General features: G+C 41.0%; 7 protein-coding genes across 10 annotated transcripts in view; 4 read left to right on the forward strand and 3 right to left on the reverse strand.

The window, feature by feature from the left end:
- Positions 1–39: 39 nt before the first annotated feature.
- Positions 40–1,809, reverse strand: LOC115770367 (probable mitochondrial 2-oxoglutarate/malate carrier protein). Its single transcript, XM_030715613.1, has 5 exons — positions 1,352–1,809; positions 1,102–1,292; positions 892–1,040; positions 454–824; positions 40–394 (listed from the first exon to the last, which is right to left on the reverse strand). The coding sequence occupies exons 3-5, from the start codon at positions 953–955 to the stop codon at positions 68–70; spliced, it is 762 nt and encodes a 253-aa protein (XP_030571473.1). The 5' UTR covers positions 956–1,040; positions 1,102–1,292; positions 1,352–1,809; the 3' UTR covers positions 40–67.
- On the forward strand, positions 1,794–3,024 carry LOC115770316 (mitochondrial dicarboxylate carrier). The gene is made up of 5 exons (XM_030715552.1): positions 1,794–1,823; positions 1,917–2,112; positions 2,172–2,418; positions 2,472–2,604; positions 2,673–3,024. The coding sequence occupies exons 1-5, from the start codon at positions 1,794–1,796 to the stop codon at positions 2,991–2,993; spliced, it is 927 nt and encodes a 308-aa protein (XP_030571412.1). The 3' UTR covers positions 2,994–3,024.
- A 7-nt stretch (positions 3,025–3,031) lies between these two features.
- Positions 3,032–5,099, forward strand: LOC115770366 (protein terminus). Its single transcript, XM_030715612.1, has 3 exons — positions 3,032–3,646; positions 3,715–3,866; positions 3,977–5,099. The coding sequence occupies exon 3, from the start codon at positions 3,996–3,998 to the stop codon at positions 5,097–5,099; it is 1,104 nt and encodes a 367-aa protein (XP_030571472.1). The 5' UTR covers positions 3,032–3,646; positions 3,715–3,866; positions 3,977–3,995.
- A 216-nt stretch (positions 5,100–5,315) lies between these two features.
- Positions 5,316–6,106, forward strand: LOC115770200 (mediator of RNA polymerase II transcription subunit 11). The gene is made up of 2 exons (XM_030715393.1): positions 5,316–5,488; positions 5,547–6,106. The coding sequence occupies exons 1-2, from the start codon at positions 5,416–5,418 to the stop codon at positions 6,041–6,043; spliced, it is 570 nt and encodes a 189-aa protein (XP_030571253.1). The 5' UTR covers positions 5,316–5,415; the 3' UTR covers positions 6,044–6,106.
- Positions 6,071–9,426, reverse strand: LOC115770198 (nuclear fragile X mental retardation-interacting protein 1). Of its 4 annotated transcripts, none has more exons than XM_030715388.1 (5): positions 9,393–9,426; positions 8,399–8,505; positions 7,446–7,721; positions 7,118–7,389; positions 6,071–7,058 (listed from the first exon to the last, which is right to left on the reverse strand). In XM_030715388.1, exons 3-5 carry the CDS (start codon positions 7,632–7,634, stop codon positions 6,122–6,124), a joined length of 1,398 nt encoding a protein of 465 aa, XP_030571248.1. In that variant the 5' UTR covers positions 7,635–7,721; positions 8,399–8,505; positions 9,393–9,426; the 3' UTR covers positions 6,071–6,121. The 4 variants fall into 4 exon arrangements, with proteins under 4 accessions (XP_030571248.1, XP_030571247.1, XP_030571249.1 ...); XM_030715387.1 differs by lacking the exon at positions 9,393–9,426 and adding an exon at positions 8,586–8,668; XM_030715389.1 differs by lacking the exons at positions 8,399–8,505; positions 9,393–9,426 and adding an exon at positions 7,978–8,127.
- On the forward strand, positions 8,777–10,751 carry LOC115770199 (ubiquitin-like-conjugating enzyme ATG3). The gene is made up of 4 exons (XM_030715392.1): positions 8,777–8,953; positions 9,217–9,352; positions 9,413–9,603; positions 9,663–10,751. The coding sequence occupies exons 1-4, from the start codon at positions 8,882–8,884 to the stop codon at positions 10,266–10,268; spliced, it is 1,005 nt and encodes a 334-aa protein (XP_030571252.1). The 5' UTR covers positions 8,777–8,881; the 3' UTR covers positions 10,269–10,751.
- A 2,433-nt stretch (positions 10,752–13,184) lies between these two features.
- LOC115770181 (nuclear hormone receptor FTZ-F1) overlaps positions 13,185–16,421 on the reverse strand; it is a 41,755-nt gene continuing 38,518 nt past the window's right edge. Inside the window, exons 4-10 of the mRNA XM_030715342.1 lie at positions 16,173–16,390; positions 15,718–16,103; positions 15,012–15,068; positions 14,700–14,898; positions 13,632–13,890; positions 13,466–13,566; positions 13,185–13,405 (exon numbers count right to left, since the gene is read on the reverse strand). Of these exons, the coding sequence (XP_030571202.1) occupies positions 13,256–13,405; positions 13,466–13,566; positions 13,632–13,890; positions 14,700–14,898; positions 15,012–15,068; positions 15,718–16,103; positions 16,173–16,390 (1,370 nt within the window). The 3' untranslated portion in view covers positions 13,185–13,255. The remainder of the gene's footprint in view (positions 13,406–13,465; positions 13,567–13,631; positions 13,891–14,699; positions 14,899–15,011; positions 15,069–15,717; positions 16,104–16,172; positions 16,391–16,421) is intronic.

Genomic DNA, 16,421 nt, shown 5'->3' on the forward strand with positions numbered 1-16,421 from the left:
TTGCACAAGACCATTTTACAGCACAGCAATATATGTTAGTGTTCAGTTTGTTTATTTAAATATACACTTAGTTCAGGTCGTCTTCTGCATAATAACCAAAATTTAAGCGTATTTGCTCATACAAAAGAAACATAATAATTGTATACGGAATCATACGTAACAGACTCGGCGCAATGCCACGAAATAGACCTCTAAAACCAAAGCGCATCATGTACCTTAACTTCTCAGAGGTGGTATTCAAATGACCACTTCCTTTGCTCATTTGCATCGTCTTGTAAATCTCTATGGGCTGCACTAAGGGAGCACATATTATGGCTGCTGTCAGGGAGCTTAACAAGTGCAGCACCTTACAATCATCTGACAATTTAAAGTAACGCATATACATAGTTTTGCTCTGCAGATAACAGTTACTTACGATATTGTAACAAAGGTAAAACAAAGGTAATAGCTGACCTGATCGTACATCGCATTCTGGCCAATAGTAACAAGCGTGGAGCGAAAAAATGAGCTAAAACCTCCCGTGTAGAGCGCAGTAAAGCCCTCCTCCCGCCAAACCCTGTACAGACCATCAAAGACATTTCGATAGCTTCGCCTATATTTCACTTTCAGCGCTCGATCCACATGCATACGAGTGTTAATCAACTCGAAGGGTATGCCGACAACAGCCGCCATCATGCCAGATAAACTCGCTACACACAGTTTGTGCAGAAAGTCTTCTTCATCAACGTACCGTTTACCCAAATCGTACAGGTGAAATCGCATAGTCGTATAGGTAATTTGCCGTAGGAGTTGAGCACTGAGACCATCATATAGAGATATGAATCCTGCAAGGAAATCCGATTGGCGAGAAAATCAATTATATATGCAAGCCATGCCCAATAAGTCACCCACCGTGTCTTTGGATAGCTGTTTTCGTAAGTTTAATCATGGTTGTATCTTTCTTGAGAAACATCATCCGTGTCTCTAGCAGATCAAGGGGCGCCACTACAGACTGCGTCAAGGCGCCGGCTACACCACCGCTCCACCAGCGCGGACGGAGTCTTTAATAGGAAGACGTTGCAAGTTTCCGGGCCAAGTTAAACTTTCACATGTGCTACTCACTTTCGGCTGGTATCCGAGGCATTGAGCACTGTGTAGGAGTTCGCCAGTTTGATGTCCTTATCTGGTGTTCAGGGCCTATGTTTTGCAACAATTCTGCTTCAAAGCAACCTGGTACAGACTACACTGTTCTGTAACGTTTCTTAACTTCCGGCCATTAGCTGCCACACTGAGCTGGGCAATTTAATTGCAATCTGAGGTTGACAAGTGAATTAAGAAACCAATACTGGAATAGTAGGAAGCTAGATCCAACCTTGCAGTACCCCAAAAGTTGGCTGCAGATGTTGCAATTTCGTCGGGTGATTTGGCATAGTTTTGTGTAAGCGCTCGAAGTTTAAGGTAAGACTGGTTCAGATCAGTTGAATTTTGTCAAAAGTAAATCACCGAGAAACAGAAATACAATTCAATGTTGAAAACACCGTATTGACCAAAATTTAGATTAGTATCAAAATATTTATTGTGGGGCGTTGACAGCAAATGCCTTTGTCTGAACAACAATTTTTTCCAAAAACTGAAAAACAATATTCATCTTGTAATCAATGGAGAAATAACGAACGACTAGAAACAACGACTATCTACGACCCACGGAAGATTGAATACCCAGATAGTATTCGTATTTAAGCTCTAGATGTACATAGACATAGATTGTTGTGGCATCTACCAGAAGAAAGATAAACTGATTTTGCCAAGCTGATATGTATAATTCATCGGTACGGATCACCAAAGTAGGTACAAAGATTTACATATTTTTTACATTAACTCGAGAATATAAGCTGAAGCTTTTGCCACATTGGTGGGAAGTCTTATTTAAGTCATAGCAATACGCACATTGTAAGGTACTGGCTGACACTGAGGATCGGGAGTTGCGACGACCACGATGGTGGTCCGGTGGTGTGGCATCCAGTTGTGTAGCTTGCGTAGTGGCGCCTTTCGATTTAGTCAAGACGCATATGCAAACGCAGACGACCAAGAAGGGAATGGTACAAACGGCCCTAAAAGTAATTAAAATAAGAGGTGAGACGATGAGGATGCTTGGCCCTTGTCCAATCATCCTCTTTACCCTCCCTTTGTAGGGTATTTAGGCTTCTATGATGGCTTCTCTGCGGCTGCCGTTCGTCAAATGACATGTACAAGCCTGCGTTTTTCTCTGTATGAGTGCGGCAAGGACCTCGAAATATTCAACTCTTCTAATGGTTTAATAAGCAAAATTGTATTGGCCAGTCTTTCGGGATCTATTGGATCCCTTGTTGGTATACCATTGGATGTGATTAATGTTCGCATGCAAACCAACATGCAAGCTGCCGATCATGGAAAGCGCAAGTATGTTAAATGTTCAAGCCATGTCCAACATTATATTTGCGAAATGATCCCAGCTACAAACATTTTATCGATGCTCTGATTCGCATTCCCAAGGAGGAAGGCTGGATGGCCTTATACAATGGAGGCTTCGCTGCGGTTCTCAAAGCAGCCATTGGTACAACCGGTCAGCTTGCGGTTTACGATCACGTGTGTATTCGGCTTCAACTGAATTTGCCGCACTTGTGCTCTATTTGCTATTCTCGTCACTTTAACAGGTCAAAAGTGAGCTTCACACTCGATTTATGATGGATGACGACGTGTATTTGCATTTAAAGAGTTCATTTATCTCATCAATTATCGATGCAATTATAACGCAGCCATTTGATGTTCTCAAGACTTTAATGATGAATGCACCCCCCGGTCAATTTTCCTCGGTTTTTCATGCCATAAAGTATATGATGCGTTTTGACTACTGGGGCCCTTATCGTGGTTTGGCTCCGACAATCGTGCGCAAGGCCCCAGCTACGATATTATTGTTTTTGATATACGAACAGCTGCGCATTAACTTAGGTTATTTACCGTTGGAGAGTCAATAAAATAAATTTGTAGTAGTACACCCAATGTAACTAATTTATATTTCTACTTTTCAACAAAATCATTCCCATGTCATCTATACGATTCGGCCTGACATTGACACAGACAGGCCGACAGACGACCACAGCTCTATCGACTCGGCCCTTGATCAAGACTTAAGATACATCAAATATATACATATAATTCCCTCCACAAGAGAGTATAAAATGTTAATATTCACGAGAACTGACTAGATAATATGGTTAAATAATTCGTAATGTGCACGCACTTTAAAGCTGATTTTTATTACATTCCGATTGATTGAAGTTATCAGAAAACAAATGGTTCGAGGGTCCAATTTCTCTAACTTTTACTGGAACAATCCAATTCGGAAGCTTTTTTATTTGGATTTTTCAATTTGGTTGAGTTGTAATCGCAATGTTTCTTGCAGCTAAAATAGGCCAAAATGCATCCAAAGACCGGCCAAAATACAGCACAGCAGCACGTGAGAGACACAATAAGCCACATGCCTATTAGAAGTCCACCAGTTGCAATATCAGCTTCAAGGGAAGGTTTATCCGGTGACTGTATAGTATCCATTTTAATATTGAAGTCTACAAGTTTGACAATTGAGTCTAGTTATTCAAACCAAACAATCGGAGCACACACAGATCAGGTATACTTTATATACTCTTTATATACCGCGGATATATATATATATATGGAAATGTACATACATAATAGGGTAGAAATTTATGATCATGGATTATTATTAGAAGAACAAACGATTCACACTTCGAGCTGTTTGTAGTCTTGAAATTAATTTGGGTCGTGATTATAAACACATTTTCGACAGGTAGTCCAAACTTAAACGCAGCTGTTGCAGGGTCAGGCAGGTAAGAGGGGTTTATGGGGCTTAACAGGTACTCTTGAATATTTTAATCTAGCTGGACCACTATCCATTATGATTGTATATAACTCAACTTCACACTACAACGGGCTACAGTCAAACTGCAACATTCACAATGTCACGTCTCAGTCAATCGCGCTTCATCTTTGAGATGACAGAAAACACGAGGACCTTTCGTCACCAGCGTAAGATCAACAACCAGATTATCAACTGCCCGACCTGTCACAGTCTCGTCGGAGCAAATGAGCCTTACAGCCATCATTGGTTGGGGAACCAAGATGATCAGCACATAAACTTGGGCTTGGACGAGAAGAAACTGCTCAAGCGCATCGAACGGGAGCGTATTGAAACATTTTTTCTGTGTGATGAGAGTGCATTGGATCGCACCAATGAGTTTTTATTGCAGGCAGGCATAGAAGCCATACCACAGCTACTGCGTTTCCTGATTTATGAGGCCAGCCGGCTAGAGTTGACAGTTGGGTTCTATGTGAATGTGTCCAAGCAGCACATGTACTACGAAAGCACTCCTGTAAAAATAGATCATCATCTGGATATAAAGGAGACAGTGGACATGGTGTTCTCAATATTGCTGGAGAAGATTAGCAGCTTTGTGCTAGTGCAGCAACGCGTTCCATTTGAGGCATGCACTATAAAACGCTTAAAAGTGAATGTAAAGCGCCAATTGCAAGGACAACAACAGATCCCATTACAATACCGTGTAAAATGCGATGCACGTTATCCGAATACCAAAAACACGACATGTGTAGACCTTGAGCTGCTCTCAAAGAGCTTCAGAAGCTATCACGGCCAACGCTTTGGCCACTTTCCAGCCTCCCTGAAGGTTAATCTCTATTGCTTGCGTGTCTGCGCTAGCACCAAGGAGCTCTATGCGGTGCCATACCTTCTCAGGAGCGAGGATGTCAACACTACGCCCACATTTCTCATACTAACAAATGTAGCTGGGGAATTTCAAGGCATGCACGAGATACGAAATGTGCGGCGATTTCTCAAAGCAGATACAAAGGATCATATGCTCGAGTGTCGCCAGTGCAAGTCACATTTTGCAGATCGGTTACAGTTTGCGTTGCACAGACAAATCGATTGTGGAGGTGGCTTTATGATTTGGCACATAAATCCAGAGTCAGTGGAGTTGTATGAGAATTGTTTCTTGTTGCCCAAACAGTATTTTAAGTTCGCATGGTTTGGAATTAGAAATTAAATAATTGCACCGATAAATAAATTATTAAATAGAATAAATGTAACTAATAAACAATAATACTGAAAATTTTGCAATGTTGAATGTAATTTGAACATTTGAAATAACCCATCATCGCGCCAATATATCGATAGCTTCGATAAAAGTAAATGTAAATTGAATGGCAAACGCCTTTCGCCAGCCCTGGCAACGCGCCTCAAATGCTGCACGATTTGGTGAATGGCCAAAACACAAGCCAACAAAAGTCGAAGCGAAAATTCGCCTCATTTGCTCTGAAAGATCGAAGCTATAGAAACAAAATAAGCGTTCACCTCAAAACATGAATCCCCTGGATAAGATACATGCACTGGACGAGATTGAAAAGGATATTATACTTTGCATGCAGAGCGCAGGTAGGCGGCATTTACTCTTGTCAATTATTTGTCAACTGACAACTTGACCACCTCAAAGGGCAAGCGCTGCAAGAGCTCGGCAAGGAAAAGTCGTCGCAGAAGAGTGCCGAGACGCAGTCTCAGCAATTTCTAAAAAGCCTGTCCAGCGTTGAGTCGAAGCTCTCGGAACAAATCAACTACCTCACACAAGTTTCTACCGGCCAGCCGCACGAGGGATCCGGCTATGCTTCTGCCAAGGTGTTGCAAATGGCCTGGCATCGCATACAACACGCACGCTCTCGGGTACGAGAGCTGGAAGAGACCAAGGCCAAGCACTCTCATGCGGCCAGGCAGCAACAGAAACGACAGCAGGAACACGCTGCCGCACAGCAACAACAACAACAGCAGGCAGCTGCAGCCGCAGCTCAACAACAACAGCAACAGGCAGCCGGCGGCGGCGTCTGCGGCTCGGGAGCCTCAGCTGATGGCGCTGGAGCAGGCAGCGGTAATACGGCTAGTGGCAGTAATGCAGCCAGCATAGCCGCCGAATTGGGCGGTGGTCTGCCACCGAACTGATAACGTATTCCAATTAAGTTAAGGATATTTTTTGTACGCATTAAACTTAAGTTACGTTTTTAATAATCTGTTTTGCTGTTACCTTAAATCCGGTACGAGCCCGCTTTTCCCGATGCCAAAGAAGTTCTGCTCACACACGTACCGCACACATTGCAGCAAAACATTCCGCTCGTGACGTATATCGGGTGCCAGCAGCTTGGACAGCATCGTGTTCTGGTGACTTACGCGACGCGCTCGCTTGTAATTTAAACCTGAGTGTACTTTCTTTGGTGCGGGACGCTTAACATTTGAAACAGTATTCGATTTGCACTTTTCAGTTGCTTTTGGATTAATCTGTTCTTTTGTTGTGCTGGGAGCTGAATCTGTTTCAGTTTTCCGCTCAATGGGCAATTCCTCTGGTGCTTCGTCGCAAGAGCCTGAGCCATTTTCCGAGGGCGGTTTTGTTTCAATATCAACCAGAGGCATTGCAGGGCATTTTAGCGCAGGCATATCTATGGACTGCACATCCTTTCCTAGCTCGACTATTGTGTCTACACCTGTCTTAGGTTCTACCCGAGATACTGGTGAAAAATCAATCTCATCACTATTATCGGCGTCCGACGTTTCATCTTCATTCTCGCTGTCTGTTCCATACATGCCCAGCATACTGCTCAATGCATTCACCTTGTCTTTCTCCTTTGTCTTAACATGCTTGTAATCTGTCATTTTACTTGTTCCGCGAAACGTGGACGAGCAGATTGAACGTAGGCCTATAGTACCTACAGCAATATGTTTTTCGGTGGTTACAGGACTCGTCTGCGGCTTCTGAGGCTCTATTCGTGCTACCTGAGTATTACTTTTGTTTCTGGGCTTGTTTGTTTTCTTTGGATGATCCCTGTTATTGGTTTGTGGACGCGTGCGTCGCCGGTCCTCCGGCTTACCGAAGCGGGTCTTAGATGCCTCAAGGCGCTCGCCGCGTTTCAAGCGCTGCTCCTTGGCCTGTTTGGCAATCTCCACATTGGCCGCAGTTGGAAATCTGCGTTGCAATCAAATATTAAATTTTAATCATTCACTTAATTGTACTTTAATATGTACCTCTTGCAACGTTCCGCACGCCAGGCGGCAACGTCCTCAGGCGTCCAAACCTTTTTTACGGTTTTGTACAAGCCCGTTATGTGATTTGCCTCAATATGCTGCTCCAAAATGCTGGTCATGGCTGCAAAGCTGCAATCCTCGGAAGGACATTGCTCATGCTGCTCCAAATGCAGTCTCATGTCTTGCGCCGTAGCCAACTCCATGCTGCAGTTGGCACAGTATTCGGTTCTCGGCGGCGCTCTGCTTGAAACTGATTGTGCTTCATTGCTGTTCTGTGAACATAGCCGGATTATTATCTTGTTTTATCTAAGTAAATTGTTTGTATTACCTGTTGATTCTCCAATTTGAAAAACTTTGGGGGCACTGTGCTCCCACGCGGTCCATACATGGGAGGCGGCTGTTTCGCACGTGGAAGCAGAGTCATACCACATGGAGTTAGGTAATGCAAGTTATTCTTGGTGGGTTCATGTGATTTTTTATTGAAATTTGGCGAAGGCAACGAAAATTTTGGCTCCATTTCGTTTTACAGTTAAAAAAAACATGCGACGTAGGGAAGAGTGTATTTCCGTTACTTGTTAAAGGTAACGACTCGTTACCCAAGACACTGAAAACACAAAATGTTCAAAGTTATCGTACCACTGTCAGCAGCATTAGAAAATATTAGCGAGATTCCCGAAAGTGATTTATATTTCGTCAATCACATGTTCACAGCTGCTCCAAAAGTGCAGTGTGACCAAAAAGTAAAGTAAACTATGGTCAAAAAAGTTCAGCTGGTAGTGTGACCCTTTCAAGAAACATTTTTCGGCCACACTTGGCGTTTACGCGCATTCTAATGTTATTTCAATATGAATTAACGTTACATGCTTTCTACATTTCAAGTCTTAAGAATCAAATAATTATCTATCTAATTAAGTTTAAAATGCAGATGAGCCTATTTCGAGGAGAAGTGACAGTGGCTTAAAGCGGACGGACTAAAACATGATCGAGCTCTTAGAACATAGAGGAATTGCAGCTGAAACTTAATAAAAAAATACTACATGCTTGCAAAATAGCAAACTATAATTATTGTTTGAAACGTTAACAAGAATAACAACTGTTTTGTCAAAAGATATTTAGGCAACGACTTTACAGTTATATACGAGTCTATACATGCACATGTGTATGTATGTATTGCCTTGTGAGGCTCACAAATATACCTCGACAGAAAGGTTGCTAGCCCATTCGTAATTTTAGTAACTCAAACAAATGATTTGCTAATTGAAATGCCTGGCAAATACTTACAACAGCATACGGCGGCGAATTACTCTCGAAATTGAATCCAGTAGCCGCCAACTGGCACCAAATGAACAGCTTAAATTGCAGCCATCATGCAAGTCATTATTGAACCACTGTTAATGTAAATGGGGAAAGTAAATTAACTAACTTTAAAACAAGACAATTGATAGAACCACCACTGAGTACAACTTACACTAAACAATAGAGAGCTGCGGCTTGCATTTGCTTGTTTAAATTATGAATTTAATAAACTGCACAAACTCCATCGGATTAAATAGTCACGACATGCGCACGCGATATAAAATATCGATAGTTACATTTTTGACTCTATGCAGCACTTCAAACAGCTGTTGGGAGTTGACAACAGTGTTGCATAGCGTGCCCGCATAGACACCAAGAAGAAAGTGCAGGTGTGCAGTCATTCATATATACAACGCATTAGGGTTTAGCGTAGTCTTAAAATCTAAGCAAATACTTAAATCAACAACAATGCAAAGCGTGCTGAACACAGTTAAAGGCACAGCGCTCAATGTAGCAGAATATTTAACTCCTGTTTTAAAGGCAAGTATTGGCTTTTGGTACTCATTAAAGACGCGAGTTGATAGAGTGGGAGGAGGATTAAAGAGTTTTTCTACGACTTTAACTTTATTGTTTGATTATAATTTGTTTGTGACCGCATTCACTTGAAATATTGATGCATGAATTCAATTTTCTACTGTGCGTTCTGTCTTATCAATTCATTTGTTTTCTCTATCTGTCGCTCGGGCGGGGTTTGAGTGGCGACGCTTTTGTAATTAATTTATAACTAATTCATTTTTGATTAGGAGTCGAAATTTCGCGAAACTGGCGTACTAACACCAGAGGAATTTGTGGCAGCTGGTGACCACTTAGTCCACCATTGTCCCACTTGGCAGTGGGCGGCGGGCGATGAAAGCAAAACAAAGCCGTACTTGCCAAAGGGTAAAAAAACTAGAAACTAATATTAATTAATTAAACTTACCACAGCCAATTCAAATGCAGATAAACAGTTTCTGATAACACGAAATGTGCCGTGCTATCGCCGCTGCAAACAAATGGAGTATGTGGGCGAGGAGACGCTGGTGGAGGAGGAGTCTGGCGACGGCGGCTGGGTGGAGACGCATCAATTAAACGATGACGGCACCAATCAAATCGATGAGAAGATATGCGAACTGACGCTGGATGAGAGCAAGGTTTGATTATATTGACAAACGAACCATTATTAGGTGAAGACTTTCGTTTTATCTTTAAGGACGAAATGCACACGCCCGATAGCGACAAGACGTCGCCGGCGACTCCGGCGCCAAATGATGATAATGAGGATGATGATGAAGCCATTGACATGGATGCATTTGAGGAGAGCGGCATGCTGGAGCTTGTCGATCCCGCCGTGGCCACCACCACGCGCAAGCTAGACGCCGAAACGCAGCCCAGCAACCCAGCTGGAGCTGCAGCTGCTGCAGGAGAGACCGCCAGCAGCGGCGACTCCGTGCTGCACACGCGAACCTATGATCTGCACATCACATACGATAAATACTACCAGACACCGCGATTATGGGTCGTCGGCTATGATGAGCAGCGCAAGCCGCTTAACGTTGAGCAAATGTACGAGGATGTTTCCCAGGATCATGCCAAAAAGACTGTTACAATGGAGTCGCATCCGCATTTGCCTGGGCCCAATATGGCATCGGTCCATCCGTGCCGCCATGCAGATATTATGAAGAAGATCATCCAGACCGTGGAGGAGGGCGGCGGCCAGCTGGGCGTGCATTTATATTTAATTATATTCTTGAAATTTGTGCAAACCGTCATACCAACAATTGAATACGATTTTACGCAGAATTTTAACATGTCCTAAACGGGACAATTTTAAGTTCAATTTGAGAGCAATATAACAAATAAATTATGCATTAATTATACCTAAACAACGTATAGTAAACGTATAATAAAAGCAATCGCTGCGGCATACTCAAATTTATGCTTCCTTACATCAATAGAGAATTTCAATTACTTTCCTTTTTTTTTTTATATATTTACGTTTTATTACATTTGTTTGTTGTTGGTTGGTTGGTTGCTCGTTTCAAACATCTCTGAGATGACATTTTTATGTTAACGTAGTAATAATAAACATAATTATGCATATAGTTTTGTTTTGTTTTTTTTTTTTTGTTTAGGTAGTTTTGTTTTCTGTCTAGTTAAATGATTTGCTTAACGCTGTTTGCTTGCTTCGAACAAATTTAAAACTTACAACAGGTGTGTGTGTGTGTGTGTGTGTGTGTGTTTGTGGTGTTCTTGCAATATACTTATTAAGCTTCAATGCACATATAACTTTGATTTATATTTGTTATTTTTTCTTCTTTTTTTTATATATATATATATATGTATATAATATAGTTATATATTATTTTTTATATATATTTTTTTTCTGTTTTTTTTTTGTTTGTTTTTATTATACTTGCTTAAAAATTAAAATCACTTTTCATTTGCAATAACAGGTTCACATCGTAATTAACTTTACAATAAACATGCCTTACGCCATTGCCTATGCCTATAAAATAAGACCCATTACACATTTTTACTTCATGCAGAACCGCACAGTATGCCCCATACTTTAGATATAGAATATACATTTTCTTTAAACGAGTTTTAAAAAACATGCTGCCACTTACGTTGAACGCCAATGCACAGCGCATATATACATATCTATATATATCTATGTATATGCCATATATGATACATGCATACATATATATATATATATATATATATAGCATATCCTTTAACGTATCTTTAACGCTGCTTAAATCTTACTCTAAGCCAACCTATGCTCATTTAATTACTCTTAGATTTCATTCTAACCCATTTGAAATGTTTCCATTTAGATTTTATCTATTTTACAATACATACAGGAGTTGCATAAACGTCTAAAAATCTAAATATATTTATTTATGATGTATAACTAGGCAACCTACAAGGTCTTTTCTCCTTATACCTTTCTTTAACTCGCTGCTTAAATCCTCATAACATTCATAGATTTTGTTTTCCAACCATTTCTAAATTTAATGTTGCCTTAAAAGATTTAAAATGTACTGCAATTAATGTATTCGTGTGGGGGTTTATTTTGTTAATTTTATAAGGTACATTTAGTTTAAGCGCAATACCAAGTCAAAAGTCGGGGGCTTCATAACAAATTAAGTAGGCAGGTGGAAAAAAAAGAAAAACAAACATATTTCAATAAATATACAAAAACATAAGCTAATTGTTATTTACATAAATGGGAAAAATATTCGAACCAAGGCCAAACAAGCGCCTTAAATATTTGCCAAAAATTTATAAAACATTTCAAATTTCTTGCCTACTTCTCGCCTACTTCTGGCTTTGCCTAAAGTTTTTTCTTATAATTTTGAAAAGTATTTCTTGGTTGATTCATCGATTATTGTTTTAGCCCTTTACGAATTTAATTAATTAAATACCTTTTTAGAGAGAATATACTTTAATGCAACGCATTTAAAAGATTTATAGACATACTCATGGGATTAAAAAAAATCGGTTGATGATGTTGTTTTTTAGGCGTAAGTAAGAGAAATCGGTTCGAACATCGGGTTTTAACAAAAAATCATAAAAAAGAGAAGAAAACAGAAAATTATTCTCCAATTGAATTACTTTGCATTTGGCATGTTTGCGTAAAGATTATTAACTGTAACGCCTAAGGGCTATATGCAAAGGCATATTTGTTGCTTCAAAAAAAAAAACTTTAATTTTGTTTGTTACTCAGAAATAAAATACAACATATTTTTGAATTCTTTTAGAAATAAGCAGCTTTACACATTTAACATTTAAACAATAAAATTATAATCATTTCGAAATTTGTTTGTAAACTTATGCGATATATGTTTATAATTATTTATAATATCTAATCATTGTTGTTGTTAATTTTTATTTTCTTTTTGTTTTTTTTTTAAAGAGAATTTCATGCTCTGGCTTTCGATTTTTGTTATTGTTGTTTCCTGTGTTGCAGGTAGTTGCTTGGATAGTTACTTAAACTTTAAACTTAAACAAAAAATGTACAATTATTAATTGATTTGTTATACATATAGATGACAAATTTTGTTTTAATAATGTTCTCTGATTTTGTTTAAAGTAGACGCAAATACTATGTAAGACAATTGGCGCGAATAATAAAAGGAAAAACATTTATAAAAAAAAGGAAGTCTGTTAAAATTTGTCGAGGGGAGAGCGGGATGGAGGGTTACCCTATATATATATATATATAATCATGCTATATATATATTTGAGTGTGTGTGTGTGTATAGATTTATATAAAATAAAATTTGTTATGCTCTTTACGTTCTAAAGAAAGGTATTTTTGCACTTTCCACAATTTAAGCTGAATTTGAATATTCTGAACAGATTTTTCAGAAGAGACATGACTAAAAGTAAACACAACTTAAACGAAGACAAATTAATCAATTAGTTAAACATACGGTAAAGCTAGTCATAAACATAATAATAATTAACATTGAATCAACAAATGTGTGTATGTGGTAGTTGGTTGTTGGTGGTAGTGATGATCATTCTTCCTTATGCATACATATTTACATATATCCTTTTTATGTTTATATATTTATATATATATATATATATATGTAAAATTCATGTTCTTCGCGTAGCAATCAAGACTTAATTGGTTGGTTTGTTTGTTTTTAAACTTTGCGCTTGTTTGCTTTTGTTTTTGTTATTTACATATATTTCATAAAATGTTTAAGTATTCTTTTTTTCATTTGCTTTCTGTTGTTGTTTGTTATCTGTTTTGTTGTTTTGTTTATTCCTGGAAATGCGCTCCGCTTACACTTTCCGCTTGGCATGCAGCATCTCCATAAGCAGCGTCTGCGTGGGCGCACTGCCGGCACAGTGCTTTGAGTACAGGTGCTCCTCGCCCCGTGCGGCCATGGCGTGAATTTCCGGTAGTATGTTCAAAAGCCTCCTGAATTTGTCCTGCAATAGCAAAAGGGAAAGGTTATTAAGTGAACTGGACGTTCCAAACATCCTACTTACATTAACCGAGGGATAACACGTCAGTGTATAATCCAGCAGCGCAGCCTGCACATTCTCGTGACCCTCCACGACGGTCTTCTTGTTCACGATTCCACGCACATCTGCAAGAGACAGCATTTTGTTGCATGGCAGACCCAAACGGTAGTCGTTTCTACTAAATACTCACCTGGATTTAAAAGTATTAGGAATTTCATGCACACATAGTCGCCCATATCGAACTTCAGGTCCTGCAGCTTATTTTGCAACTCGTTGAAGTAGTCGCCCAGCTGTGGCACACCCAACAGGCCGAGGCTCATCAGGTTGAAGACCTGCCCGTTATTCAGCTGCGTCTCGTCCGGCAGGCCGTTGTGTATGCGATGATGCAGATGATCCAGCACGAGCATGTCCGACCACGAGTGCTGAAGCAGCTTCATCTGATCGTCCACCTGCAAAAAGTTAAAGGAATGCACAAAGTGAATAAAGGATGACTAAGCTAAGCGCAAACAAATCTCAGATATCAGTCAATCCGTTGCTGAGAATCTGGTTTAAGGCGAAACGGAAGGAGTTACCAGTTATTAAACATGAATATGATCTGCTTGTTGCGTACAAGAAACTAAATGCCCAATTTTATGTCTTTAGTTCTTATAATTCTCAATATCTAGATGTTAAGACGGGGCTGGATATAAACAGGCATAAATTGTAGTGGATCAATGTCTCCTTTCATCTCTTAAATACAGGGTATTTGAAACGTGTCGACGACAAAGCTTTTTTCTGAGTGTAGCTTGATTTTAACACGCGCTCTCTCTCTCCCTCTCTCGTACACACACGCTCTGCTGCTGTCTGAGCGCAGCGTCGCTTAGTTGCGTCACTGACGAGCAACGTCGACGCCGACGTCGACGACGCGGCGCGTCTCGGTTGTTGTCATCGGCGCTTGGTCTGCGTCTGACTGGTTCAGCTTTGGTTGTTAAGTAGGTCAGACGCCAAATGAAATCGAAATTCAATGCAGATTTGGGTACCCGACATCGCAGTCGCTGTCGCAGTCGGCGTCGCAGTAGCGGTCGCGGTCGGATCGCTGCCGCTGCATTGTTGCTTTTTTTGGTTTTACATAATGCTCCGCAGACTTGGCCCCTAGCTTTAAAACTGGTTGTGGCTGTTAGACTGGCTGCGCTCGTAGTTGTTGTTGTAAGTAAATAAATACAAGCTAGCGTGTTGTATGTTTGGTAGGAAGAGCAGGAAGAGAGGGCGCGGTGCATACCTTGAGGTCCTTAAAGAAGACGGTGTTTCTTGCCCAGTCCACTTGCGAGAACAGATTCTGATCCAGCACTTTGCACATTAACTCAAAGAGATCCACTTCCACCTGGTTGTACGTCTGCTTCTGCAGCAGCGCAAAGAGCTGCGTCTGCCATTCCCGATCGTCGATCGATTGCACAAACTCACGTATCATCGGCGAGACCCTGCAGGAGAGCACAAAGTGCAAGGAGGTGAATTAAGAAACATAACATAACGTTTGGCAAATCAATAACTGTACTTAAAGCTTCGCTCGCAGCTTTCGCCACTTGCAACTCACCTCAGTGGCTCGATGAGCGCATCGGCTGTGCTCGATGGATGTGTGCCAGAATCAAAGCTTTAATTTGAGAACAAAGAGAAATATAATAGTAAAAAGACGAAGATTTCTTGCAATTGCAATTGATTTAGCCAAATACGTGCTGACTCCCAAAGAGAGAGAAGTTAAGACTACTTTTATATATCATCAGATCATGTATTATGCGAAATGTTCAAAAGAGATCTTTACGGGGAGGACTATGTCGCTTGTAAAGTTTGCATTTAATTTTTATATGACAATACCCCTAGGAAACACCTATTTTGTATATCTGGAAAAGGATTCTTTGAACGTAAAGGAAATATTGTTGGTCTTAACAACAATAGTTGCGAGTTTCACTTATTCCAAATTTCCCCAAGTAAATCCCTAATAGAAGCAATAGATTTGAAAGAAAGGAGAACCTCCTTTCCAGCTCGCATGAACACTGATAACAAGATCTGTTAAGTTTATGAGCCTTGCTGGTTTCTTCTTCTTGACATTCGTAATTCCCCCAAGTAACTCCCTAAGAGCAGATATAGTTATCTTTTCCAGCTCGTATGAACAAAGTTAATAAATGATATATATTCGTTTTAAGATCCTTGCTGCTTTCTTCTGCTTGAAAGCCAATTCGAGTCTTGGTAATTGTTCAGTTCTTTTGGGCATTAATGAATGGATGCTGGGGCTAGGTAAATACCACAATTTCGATTCGGCTGTGTTCTGCAGAGATCCAGGTCCGGTTTCGTGGCAACTGCTGTTGCTGTTGCTGTTGCCACTGTTTCCGTTGCGTTGCAGGCCGTCGGCGAGATTGTTGCTGCCACCTCCACCTCCGCCGCCGCCGCCGCCGGCGTTGTTGCCTCCTCCACTGCCGCCGCCGCCGCCGCTGCCGCTGCCTGTGCTGTTGTTGTTGGTGTTGTTGTTGCCATTGCCCAGCGAGGAGCTGCCGCCGTTCCCGTTGCCGCCGCTCAAATTGCCAGCATTCAGGGGCGTGGCTATCACACCGCCCGCGCCTGCATTCACCTGGCCCAAGGCGATCGCAATGGGGCTGGGCGACGAGTCCGGCGATTGCGTGAGTGAGGATACCTGCAAATTACAGGGTATTCATTAGCTGCATGCCCATGCCCATGACTCCTCAACAACTTATGCACTCACCTGAGGTATTTGAATTTCCTGCTTAATATTCATATTTGGATATGCTTGCTGATAGCCCGGCGACAGCGGCGTCGGCTTTATGTCCGTGCCTATCGAACTGCGCAGCGCCTGCAGCGCCAGTTGCCGCTGACGCATCACCTGCAGCTTGCGCGCCCGATCCCGCTTGTACATGGGTCCAAACTTGTTCCGACCGCCGCGCATGCGATCCGCTCGAACCGCTGCAAATAAACCGAGTACGAAAGGATATGG

Source organism: Drosophila novamexicana, unplaced genomic scaffold (assembly GCF_003285875.2).
Source record: "Drosophila novamexicana strain 15010-1031.04,08,12 unplaced genomic scaffold, DnovRS2.1 tig00004555-arrow-pilon, whole genome shotgun sequence".
NCBI lineage: Eukaryota > Metazoa > Arthropoda > Insecta > Diptera > Drosophilidae > Drosophila > Drosophila novamexicana.